This window comes from Sorex araneus, chromosome 2, assembly GCF_027595985.1.
Source record: "Sorex araneus isolate mSorAra2 chromosome 2, mSorAra2.pri, whole genome shotgun sequence".
In the NCBI taxonomy this organism is placed as follows: domain Eukaryota; kingdom Metazoa; phylum Chordata; class Mammalia; order Eulipotyphla; family Soricidae; genus Sorex; species Sorex araneus.
In genome coordinates this window covers 228,684,541-228,695,692 of record NC_073303.1, presented here as the reverse complement: position 1 = coordinate 228,695,692, position 11,152 = coordinate 228,684,541, and the positions used below count along the sequence as shown (strand labels likewise).

The 11,152-nt window shown below is 54.3% G+C and overlaps 1 protein-coding gene across 1 annotated transcript; it reads left to right on the top strand.

The window, feature by feature from the left end:
- Positions 1-5,865: 5,865 nt before the first annotated feature.
- Positions 5,866-11,128, top strand: WNT1 (Wnt family member 1). The gene is made up of 4 exons (XM_004616720.2): positions 5,866-7,457; positions 8,131-8,384; positions 9,237-9,502; positions 10,343-11,128. The coding sequence occupies exons 1-4, from the start codon at positions 7,354-7,356 to the stop codon at positions 10,829-10,831; spliced, it is 1,113 nt and encodes a 370-aa protein (XP_004616777.1). The 5' UTR covers positions 5,866-7,353; the 3' UTR covers positions 10,832-11,128.
- Positions 11,129-11,152: the final 24 nt, after the last annotated feature.

The window sequence follows — 11,152 nt, the reverse complement described above, 5'->3', positions numbered from 1 at the left end:
AGTAACTCTTGAGTGCAGAGCCAGGAGTAAACCCTGAAAATAAAACAAACAAAAAGATGACTGTAAAATTCTTATCCTGAGCAACTGGAAGGACAAAGTTGTCTTCTACCAAGAAGAGAAAGACTAAAGCAAGAGCAGGTTATGGTGAGGGAAGAATCAGGAGGACAGTTTTGGATGTGTATATCTTGAGAGCAAGCCCCAAGTTCAGGGCTTAGATATCAGTTATGAAGCACAAGACTGACAGTCTGTCAAGGGAGTAAATCAAGACTGAGACGAAGCCCCACATCAAACTGGAAGGCACTCCAGTGTTGGGAAGCCATCATATAAGGTGGAACCAGCTCAAAGGACCCCAAAAGGAGAGCTACCAGAGAATCAGAGACCAAGTGAGAAGGTATCTCAAGGAGGAAGTTGTGTCGACAGTGACTGCTGCTCCTGGGGGCGTCAGGCGAGAAGGAGAGTGGACTGTTGGATGCATGGTCAGTGCCTGAGCTCAAAAGGAGCTGCTGGGTTCAAAGGTGTGACTAAGGTGGAAAGGGAGAATGGAGAAAGGAACCCACACCAGTGATGAGAGAAATATTTGCTATTTGCAGTAAAAGAGATCAGAAACAGGGCAATCTTTGCCTGTAATGTAAAGTCAAAAGAAATTTGAGGTTTTTTGGGGCCGGAGCGATAGCACAGCGGGTAAGGCGTTTGCCTTGCACGCGGCGGACCCGGGTTCGATCCCCGGCATCCCATATGGTCCCCCAAGCACCGCCAGGAGTAATTCCTGAGTGCAGAGCCAGGAGTAACCCCTGAGCATCGCTGGGTGTGACCCAAAAAAAAGCAAAAAAAAAAAAAAAAAAAAAAAAAAAAGAAATTTGAGGTTTTTGTTGTTTTGTTTTGGGGCCACACCCAACAGAACTCAGGGATTACTCTTGGCTCTGTGCTCAGGGATCATTCCTGGTGAACTCAGGGAATATATGTGGTGCCAGGAATCAAATCTGGGTTGGCCAATGCAAGGCAAGTGTCCTACCTGCTGTACTATTGCTCAGGTCTGAAATTTGGGGGCATTAATAGGTGGGAGATATTATGGCCTAAATGCATATTGATAGGTATGACCTGGTAACAAGGTAAAATGAGAAAAGTAAGTGAAAACAGGGTTTGGAGCTAGAGTATTGCCTTGCATGCAGCCAACCCAGGTTCTATTCCCAGCACCTCATATGGTCCCCTGAGCACTGCCAGGAGTGATGCCTGAGTGCAGAACTAGGAGTAAGCCCTGAGCTCATCTGAGTGTGGCCCAAAATCAGAAGGAAAGAAAGAAAGAAAGAAAGAAAGAAAGAAAGAAAGAAAGAAAGAAAGAAAGCAGGGGCTGGAGCAATAGCACAGCGGGTAGGGCATTTGCCTTGCACGCGGCCGACCCGGGTTCGATTCCCAGCATCCTATATGGTCCCCTGAGCACCACCAGGGGTGATTCCTGAGTGCAGAGCCAGGAGTAATCCCTGTGCATCGCCAGGTGTGACCCAAAAAGCAAAAAAAAAAAAAAAGAAAGAAAGAAAGAAAGAAAGAAAGAAAGAAAGAAAGAAAGAAAGAAAGAAAGAAAGAAAGAAAGAAAGAGAAAGGGAGGAGGAAGGAAGGAAGGAAGGAAGGAAGGAAGGAAGGAAGGAAGGAAGGAAGGAAGGAAGGAAGGAAGGAAGGAAGGAAGGAAGGAAGGAAGGAAGGGAAGGAAGGAAGGAAGAAAAAAGAGAGAGAAAGAATGAAAAAGAGAAAGAAGGAAAGGGGGAAAGAGAGAGAATGTGTGTGTGTGTGTGTGTGTGTGTGTGTGTGTGTGTGTGTGTGTGTGTGTGTGTGTGTGTGTGTGTGAAATGAGGCCAGTTCATGTGATCCAGACTAAGATCTCCACTCTTGGTTTTTTGGTTTGGTTTTGATTTGGGGGCCACACCCAGTGGTGCTCAGGGCTGACTCCTGGAAGTCCTCAGGGGACTATATTCAGCACAGGGAATCCCATCTGGGCTACAACATTAAATGTAAGCACCCTCCCCACTATACCATCTCTTTGATCTCTTTGACCCTAAGATCCTTACTTTTATTTTTTTGCTTTTTGGGGTCACACTCGGCGATGCTTAAGGGTTACTCCTGGCTTTGCACTCAGGAATTACCCCTGGCAGTGCTCAGGGAACAGTATGGGATGCTGGGAATCGAACCCGGGTTGACCGCGTGCAAGGCAAACTCCCTACTCACTGTGCTATTGCTCCAGCCCCCAGATCCTCACTTTTTTTTTCTTTTTTGGGGTCACACCTGGCGATGCACAGGGATTACTCCTGGCTCTGCACTCAGAAATTACTCCTGGTGGTGCTCAGGGGACCATATAGGATGCTGGGAATCGAACCTGGGTCGGCCGCATGCAAGGCAAACGCCCTACCCCTACTGATGTGCTATTGCGCCAGCCCCAGATCCTCACTTTTTAAGTACTACCCCTGGAGTGTGAAACGGTGGAATAAAGAATACTGCCTATTCTTTCCTCTCTTCCCATTTTGCTTATCACCAGTGACCTCAGGCTACAGTTAGGGTTTCCTTTCTTTGGTGGGGGCAACACCTTGTGGTGCTCAGGGTTTCTACTGGCTCTGTGCTGAGACATCATTCCTGGTGGTGCTCAGGGGGACCACATGTGGGATCAAGATCAAACCCAGATCAGCCCATGCAAAGCAAGTGCCCTAGCCACTGCACTGTCTACGGTTCCAGAGCTTCAAGTCCGCCTCCCACCTCCACAGACAAAGTCAATTCACTGGCCAAAGCTGTGTGGGAGGGGTGGGGCCCTTGTCTTGCATGCGGTTGACCCGGTTCAATCCCTGGTTTCTCACATGGTCCCCCCCAGCACTGCCAGGTGTGATTCCTGAGTTCAGAACAAGGAGTAAGCCCTTGAACAGCTGGATGTGACCCACAAAAAAATTGTATGTCGGGGGGAAACTCCCAAGGGACAAAGGACTGACTGCTCATGGCAGTTGCTGTCCACGCATGTGCCCCTCTGCAGAGACTAGTCACTATCGAAACCCTGGAAAGTGATGGTTCAATACTCTTCAAGCCCGTGTTCTCCTTTAACACATATCTCGCTTGCTTGTTCTGTGTTTTTTTGCTTGCTTTTTCCACTCTGGAGAAGCCCATGTTCTGTCATGGACACACACACTTCTAAATAAATTTCAATAAAAACTAACGTGCTACACACACACACACACACACACACACACACACACACACACACACACACACACACACCCCTTTCCTTCAAATTATTGGAGCAGTCAGGTACTTTAGATTGAGTAAAGGGCCTAGGAAGAACATTTCTTTCTCTCCTTTTTGGTGGAGGGGAGTGACTTGACCACACCACGTGGTGCTCAGGATTTACTCCTGACTCTGTGCTCAGAGATCTCTGAGTGGGCTCAGGGGACCATATGGGTGCTGGGCATATTACCTGGTTGGTCACATGCAAGGAAAGGGCCCAATTCACTGTACTATCAATCCAGCCCCTAGGAAGGACTTTTTTTTTTTTCAAGAAATACCCCAACTTGGGGTCCGAAAGATAGCACAGGAGTAACCTCTGAGAATCACTGTGTTGGTCCAAAAATCAAAAACTAAAGATTAAAAAAAGTAACCTATACCGGGATTTATTTGGTATCATGTATTTCATTGAAAATGTGGGACTGGGGGCTGGAGAGATAGCACAGCGGGTAGGGCGTTTGCCTTGCACGCGGCCGACCCGGGTTCAAATCCCAGCATCCCATATGGTCCCCTGAGCACGGCCAGGGGTGGTTCCTGAGTGCAGGGGTGGTTCCTGAGTACAGAGCCAGGAGTAACCCCTGTGCATCGCCAGGTGTGACCCAAAAAGCAAAAAAAAAAAAAAAAAAATGTGGGACTGGAACGATAGCACAGCAGGTAGGGCGTTTGTTTGCCTTGTTGCCTTGCACGTCGCCAACCCGGGTTCGATTCCCAGCATCTCATATGGTTCCCCGAGCACTGCCAGGAATAATTCCTGAGTGCAGAGCCAGGAGTAACCCCTGTGCCTCACCAGGTGTGATCCAACAAACCAAAAAAATAAAAAAGAAGAGAAAATGTAAGTGCTAGGGCCACACAGACAGTAGAGGGCTTCAAGCATTTGCTTGCATGCGACCAACCCACCTGATTTGGATCCCCTGCACCACATGTGGTTTGTCAAGCACCACAGGGCTTACTTCTGGGCACAGAGTCAGAAACAGACCCTGAGCACGGCCAGATGTGACCTCCAAAACAAGCAAAAAAAGAAGAAAGGAGTTTTAAGTTTTAACCTAGTTCTGCCATCAATGCATTTATTAGAAGTACAGACCTTGGAAACCATCTCAATTCATTTTCCTCCCATGAATTGGATGAGAAGGAAGAGATTCTCTCCCAGGGATCTGTGTGTATAGTGATGGGACATGGTGATCACTTGCTGGTGCCTCTGATTCCCTGTTTCAAGAACAGCAGAGACCCGGTACTTTGTGGGGAGTGCCTGGGAGGGGAACAGAAGTATGTACAGCAGATGGGACAGAAGTCGGAGCCGTAGGTGACCCAGCATCCTGAGGACAGAAACTTGGCAGAAGAAAAACCCAAAGCAGATACCTGGAAGCACAGGGCCCTGTCCCAGGAACACCACCAGCCACACGCTCTGCTGCCCTTCCTTTCCGAGCCTAGTTCAGAGGCACACACTCCAGCCTGTGGCCCTCTTGATACTATTTTGGTTTTGTTTATTCATAAAACCTCATGGGGCCAGAAAGATAATACAGCTGGTAGGGTGCTTTCTTTGCATGAGGTTGACTGGTTCAATCCCCAGCATCCCATATGGTCCTATTTGCACTGCCAGGAGTAATTCCTAAGTAGAGAGACTGAAGTAACCCTTAAGCATCACCGCTGTGATCCCAAAACAAAAACAAACAAACAAAAAATCAACATCATCTTCTTCTGCTGCTCCTTTTTTTGTTTTCTGATTCTATGTTTGTGCCTTTTCAACACTTTCACAGCAGTTTTCAGTAAGAATGCCTGATCCTGGGGCCAGAGCCACAGTACAGCAGATAGGATGTTTGCCATGCATGCAGCTGACCCAGGTTCAATCCCCGGTATCCCATATAGTTCCCCAAGCACTTCCAGGAGTACTTCCTAAGTGCAGAGCCAGGAGTAAGGAGTAATGCTGGGCATCGCCAGGTGTGAGGCCCCCCCCCAAAAAAAAAGGAATGCCTGGTCTTATCATGGATACACTTAACACCAGGAGCCACCAGAGAGGCCTGCTGACAAGTGTTTCAGTTTAGAAAACCTGGTAGTGCTCAGGGGTTGCTCAGAAATTACCCTGGTGGTGCTTGGGTACCATATGCAAGGCAAGCATGCAGGGCAAGTGCTGACATGCTGTACTATATCTCCAACCCTTTTAATTTTTCCTTTTTTGGTTTTTGGGCCACACCCAGCAGTGCTCAGCGTTTATTCCTAACTCTGCTCAGGAATCACTTCTGGCAGTGCTCAGGGATCCTAGTGTGGTCAAACCTGGGTCAGCTGCATTCAAGGCAAGTATTTTCCCCACTGTCCATCAACCAGCCCTGGACACTCTTTTTTCTTTTTGGGTCACACCCAGCAATACTCAGGGCTTACTTCTGGCTCTGCACTCAGGAATTACTCCTGGTGGTGCTTGGGGAATCATATGGGATGGTGGAGACCGAACCTGCATGCAAGACAACGCCCTACCTACTATATTGCTCTGTGCCCTGGACAGCAAGAACCTCAGCTTCTGGGCACAAACTCCTTCAGGTTGTCCTTGGCACCCACTACATGAAAATGTTGGTGCTTCCCAACCTTTTTGTTATGAAAAGAAACAACTAGGGGGTTGGACAGTCCAGATTTTAGTTTGTTTTGCTTTTTTTGGTCACACCTCGCGATGCTCAGGGGTTACTTCCAGCTCTGAACTGAGGGAACATATGGGATGCGGGGGATCAAACCTAGGTCAGTCTCATGCAAGGTAAGCACCCTCCCTGCTATACTATGCCAGTTTTGTTAGAAGCTGTACTGTAGGAGAAGCTGTACTATTCTAGGAAGGAATGTCAAACACTGGGCAATTCTGAAAGGTCCACAGATACTGTCCCAGGAGAGAAGTTAGTACCACTTTGGTTGTAGACTCATCTCCCTTACCCAGTGACATACACTGGTTGACACATGTCACAGCATGACACAGCATAGAATGTCACAAGGTACACAGGGCAAGAATGACACATATATGCATATTTAATCTCTTGCATAGTCATCCATCCACCTCCACACACAGAACCAGACACTCTGGCCCTCAGTCAACCTCCTCGGTCTCTTCTGATCAGCAGCTGTCACCTCAGTCCAGACACTCAGGGGATGATGCACTGTCCCAGGTGGCGGCTGTGACAAGATGACTCTTCATCCCTTCTGGCAAGTTGAATTCCAAGCATCTTTGGAAAAGTTCCTACCATCCCTCCTCAGAACATACCCTGAGAGCAAACACTCCCCCACATTTTCACACTTGCTTTGTTCCATGTACCACCCACTACAAACACACGGAACCACTTCTGTGTTCTTCCGGCCCACAAGCACAGCCGCTGCCTCAGTTTCTCTCCAGGCTCTGTTTGGCCAGTTCACCCTCCAACCACTCTCACCACAATACACGCCTTTTCCCTATTCCTTCTGTACGCAGCTATGATAGGGGGCTGCTGGGACGGGGAATCGGCCCAGAAGCACAGTTTTCCTACTTCTGCTCAGAACCTGGAGGAGACGGACTGTCGACCACCGGTCCGGGCTACGTCGAGGGGACAAACCCACGCTGGGCAGCAAAGCGGCTGGGCGCGCGACGGAATCGCCCCGGTATGTTGTCGCCGCGCCCCCTAGCGGACGCCGGCCCCCGACGGACTGCGGACGGGAAGAGGAGTGCAGCGGGCGCGCGTGGGAGGCGTCCCGAGGGGAGGGGTCGGCGGCCGGTGCAGGCACGGAGGCGGGAGCCACCGGGTAGGGGGCGGGGGTGAACCCCGACGGCCAGCCCGTCAGCTCTCCGCTCAGACGGGCGGGAGCCGCGGCCCCGCTCGCTGTCCATTGTCTGCGCCCCTGACCGGTGCGTCCTGGTGCCCCAGTGCGACCCGGCAGGGCAGCGTCCCACCGTCACTCCAGCCAGCGCCGAAACTAAGAGGCGGTGCTGGCCGCCGGCTGCCTCAGCCCACCAGCTAGGATCTAGAGCCATGCTGCCTGCCGCCCGCCCCCAGCGCTGTTAGAACTGGCCTGAGACCTCTCGCCACTGCCGCTGCCGCTGAGTCCCGTCCCACCGTCGCGGGTCGCCGCCAAAACCACCCAACTGCAGCAGAGCGGGCCATGGGGCGCTGGGCGCTGCTGCCCCGCTGGGTTTCTGCTGCGCTGGTGCTGGTGCTGGCCGCTCTGCCCACAGCCCTGGCCGCCAACAGCAGTGGCCGATGGTGGTAAGTGAGCAAGTGCCGGGGTCGCCACTGGTCCGAGCACGCAGAGCCACGGTCCCATCCAGCCCTCATGCTCTGGGGCTGGTCAGACAGGCTCCCTCCAGTTTCTACTTTCCTCCTGGGCTCCAAGGGTCGCTCTGGGAGCAGGGCTGCTCCTGAGAATCCAGCGTGGCTGGAGTGGGGTCCCTGCAGGATCCACAGTACTCCGAGCAGGCAGCCCACTCCATCCCTTCTTCCTTGAACTCAGAGCCTGGCCAGGGTAGTAGCCAGCCACAGGTTGCCTGTCGGAGGAAGTGAAGGGCCTGGCTGTGGTGGGAAAGGAGGCGAGAAGAGGGTGGAACGGGTAAGATTTCACGCCTGGGGTGGGCATGAACTGCAGGCCAGGATTTTCTCTCCAGGGCTGCCGGGAAGCAGGCTCTGGGAACCAAGGTAGATCTCTCCTTTCCGCCTCCAGCCCTCCCCCGTCCGGGCGCCCATGCAGCACTTCAGACTACCCCATACCGTCAGACAAAAGTCTAGATGTCCCAGACAGACCAGTGAGCCAGGGAGCTGCGGCCTCCCATCTCCAGTTGCTCCCTGGCACATAGTGCCCAGAAGAGGCACATGGTGGGCACAGACCCTTTTGGTGAGGGTGTAGGACCCCTCCAAGCCTGAGCCCTGCCCTGCCTCTCACCAGGGGCATCGTCAACGTTGCCTCTTCCACGAACCTGCTCACCGACTCCAAGAGCCTGCAGCTGGTGCTGGAGCCGAGTCTGCAGCTGCTGAGCCGCAAGCAGCGGCGGCTGATCCGCCAGAACCCGGGGATCCTGCACAGCGTGAGCGGAGGGCTGCAGAGTGCCGTGCGAGAGTGCAAATGGCAGTTCCGGAACCGCCGCTGGAACTGTCCCACGGTGGCAGGGCCCCACCTCTTTGGCAAAATCGTCAACCGAGGTGGGTACCAGTAGGGCGATGCTTCCGGGACTGGGGGAACTTAGGGTCACCCCCAGGGCAGGGGCTGGGGAGCGCAGGCAGTGGTGTCCCAGGCGCCTGCAGGATCTCAGGAACAACCCGCCAGAGCACTCCCCCACTCAGCGGCAGCTTTGGGCCAGCTTTGGGCAGCTTTCGGTCCCTGTGGATCAATCGCTTTCAAGGTGGCCCCTCAAGCCAAAGTTGGACTTTGCTGAGCGCTGTCCAGAGAAAGGCAGCTCTGAACCGCAGCGTGGGCTGGCCGCCCTGTCCCCAGCGCCTCTCAGAACTGCTGGGGAATCATTGTGCTGCTGGGGGTGGGGGGGGAGTTTACCTCAGTCCAGCAAAGCTGACACGGACTCAGAGTTCCGGGCTTCAGGGGTTAGAGAAAGTGCAGGAGGGACGGCGTTTGCCTTGCACGCTGCCAACCTGGGTTGGATCCTCCACACCCTGTATGGTCCCTGAGCACCACCAGGAGTAATTCCTGAGTGCAGAGCCAGTAATAATCCCTGAGCACTGCAGGGTGTGGCCCCAACATCACCCCCCCCCCAAAAAAAAAGTTTGGGTTGCAGATAGGACTTGGCAAAGTTCTTCAGCTCCTTTTGAATGTTTTATCTTGAGTCGCCCCAGCTCCACTATGGAGCCGGAATGCCCTGAGTCTCCATACTTGGTTGTCATACTCCAGCTTTCAGGGAGCCCCAGACCCCTGCCCACTTAGCCCCTGACCCAGTCTCGGCTGCCTTAGGATGTGGAACTCACAGGTCCCTCCACTGAGAGTGCAGGCACCCTGCCCTCCTGCCACTCCCTCTAGCTGATGCCCCCTTTCTTTCTCCCCAGGCTGCCGGGAGACAGCCTTTATCTTTGCCATCACCTCTGCCGGCGTTACCCATTCCGTGGCTCGCTCCTGCTCCGAAGGTTCCATCGAATCCTGCACGTGCGACTACAGGCGGCGCGGACCTGGTGGCCCCGACTGGCACTGGGGTGGCTGCAGCGACAACATCGACTTCGGCCGCCTCTTTGGCCGCGAGTTTGTGGACTCCGGGGAGAAGGGACGGGACCTGCGCTTCCTCATGAACCTGCACAACAACGAGGCTGGCCGCACGGTGAGCGGTGTCTGGGGCTCTGCACCGCCACCCAAAGGCGGGTGGGGGGTGTCGTGGGCGCATGGGGAAGAGGGGTAGCCTCGGGAAATGACGGTGGGTGTGGTAAAGTCTTCCTGGTGGGCAAACAGGAGAAGACACCCGGGGTGGGGGTGTGATTGTGAAAGGCAGGAAATGGGAGAGAGTGGCAGAGGGCAAAGGTGTGCCCAGATTGAATGCAGGTAGAGCCAGAGGTTAAAGCTTTGCAACCCTGGGCTGTCAGATAACTCAGAAGCTGAATTTTATTTTTATTTTTTTCCCATACCCAGATATACTCAGGGCTAACTCCTGACTCAGTGTTCAGGGATCTCTCCTGGCCAGCTGTGGGGTGGGGGGCAGTCGGGGAGAGGGGTGTCAGGCGGCAAAATGAGGTGGGATCCAATCCAATCCGGGTCAGCTGCATGCAAAGCAAAGCAACTACTATTGCCCGCTGTACTATCGGGCCCTAGAGCTCAAGCTTTGCCTGCGTTTCCGGATTCCACTCTCCAACCCATAAGGTCCCCAGTATCTTCGGGGAAGCGACTCCGAGGCATCAGACTAGGAGAAGGAAAACAAATGTGCAATTCATTAAAAGTATTACCCACAGCCCCTCTATTGCCTAAAATCTAGAATAAGATGGAAAGACCCAGACAGTCTCTCTCTGGCCGTGTGAGCAGAGCTAGGCCTGGGCTCTGGAACCCTGCAGGGCACTTCTCCCTCAGGCTCCGCTGGATGGGGTCTTTTCGGAGCCCCCTGCGGCAGCATCCTGGGTCTGAGGGAGCCCTGAGACACCCTTTTTTCCTCCCGACACCCCGCCCCCCCCAGACGGTGTTCTCCGAGATGCGCCAGGAGTGCAAATGCCACGGAATGTCCGGCTCCTGTACAGTTCGAACGTGCTGGATGCGATTGCCCACGCTGCGAGCCGTGGGCGACGTGCTGCGCGACCGCTTCGACGGCGCTTCTCGCGTCCTCTATGGCAACCGCGGCAGCAACCGCGCCTCGAGGGCCGAGCTGCTGCGCCTGGAGCCCGAGGACCCGGCCCACAAGCCTCCCTCCCCCCACGACCTCGTCTACTTCGAAAAATCGCCCAATTTCTGCACCTACAGCGGACGCCTGGGTACCGCGGGCACGGCAGGGCGCGCCTGCAACAGCTCGTCGCCCGCGTTGGACGGCTGCGAGCTGCTCTGCTGCGGCCGGGGCCACCGCACGCGCACGCAACGCGTCACCGAGCGCTGCAACTGCACCTTCCACTGGTGCTGCCACGTCAGCTGCCGCAACTGCACGCACACGCGCGTGCTGCACGAGTGTCTGTGAGGCGGACGCCGACTCGCTCCCGGGAGCACGCCCCGAACAGAGTCGCTGGCACCGAGATTACCATCCGCGCCCACCCACCAGCCACGCTCCTCGCTGCTTGTCACACGTATTCGACCGGTTTCCCCCACCTCCTCCTACCTGGGACTCCTCAAACCACTTTCCCCGGGCGGGCGGCAGAGCCCTCTTTCCCTCTGGGAGGAGCAGCCCGGACCTACCTCCCTCCCTCTCGGGGGAGACCCCCGTTGCACTGCCCCGCCCCCAGCGGGTGCCCAGGTGACTGAAGGACTCGTCCCTGGGGTCATTCCAGCCCCTGCTCTGCCT

Coding starts and splice junctions, on each gene's coding strand:
- WNT1 (XM_004616720.2), top strand. CDS start 7,354: ATGGGGCGCTGGGCGCTGCTGCCCCGCTGGGTTTCTGCTGCGCTGGTG. Junction 8,385..9,236: donor TGGCAAAATCGTCAACCGAG/GTGGGTACCAGT, acceptor CTTTCTCCCCAG/GCTGCCGGGAGACAGCCTTT. Junction 9,503..10,342: donor ACAACGAGGCTGGCCGCACG/GTGAGCGGTGTC, acceptor CGCCCCCCCCAG/ACGGTGTTCTCCGAGATGCG.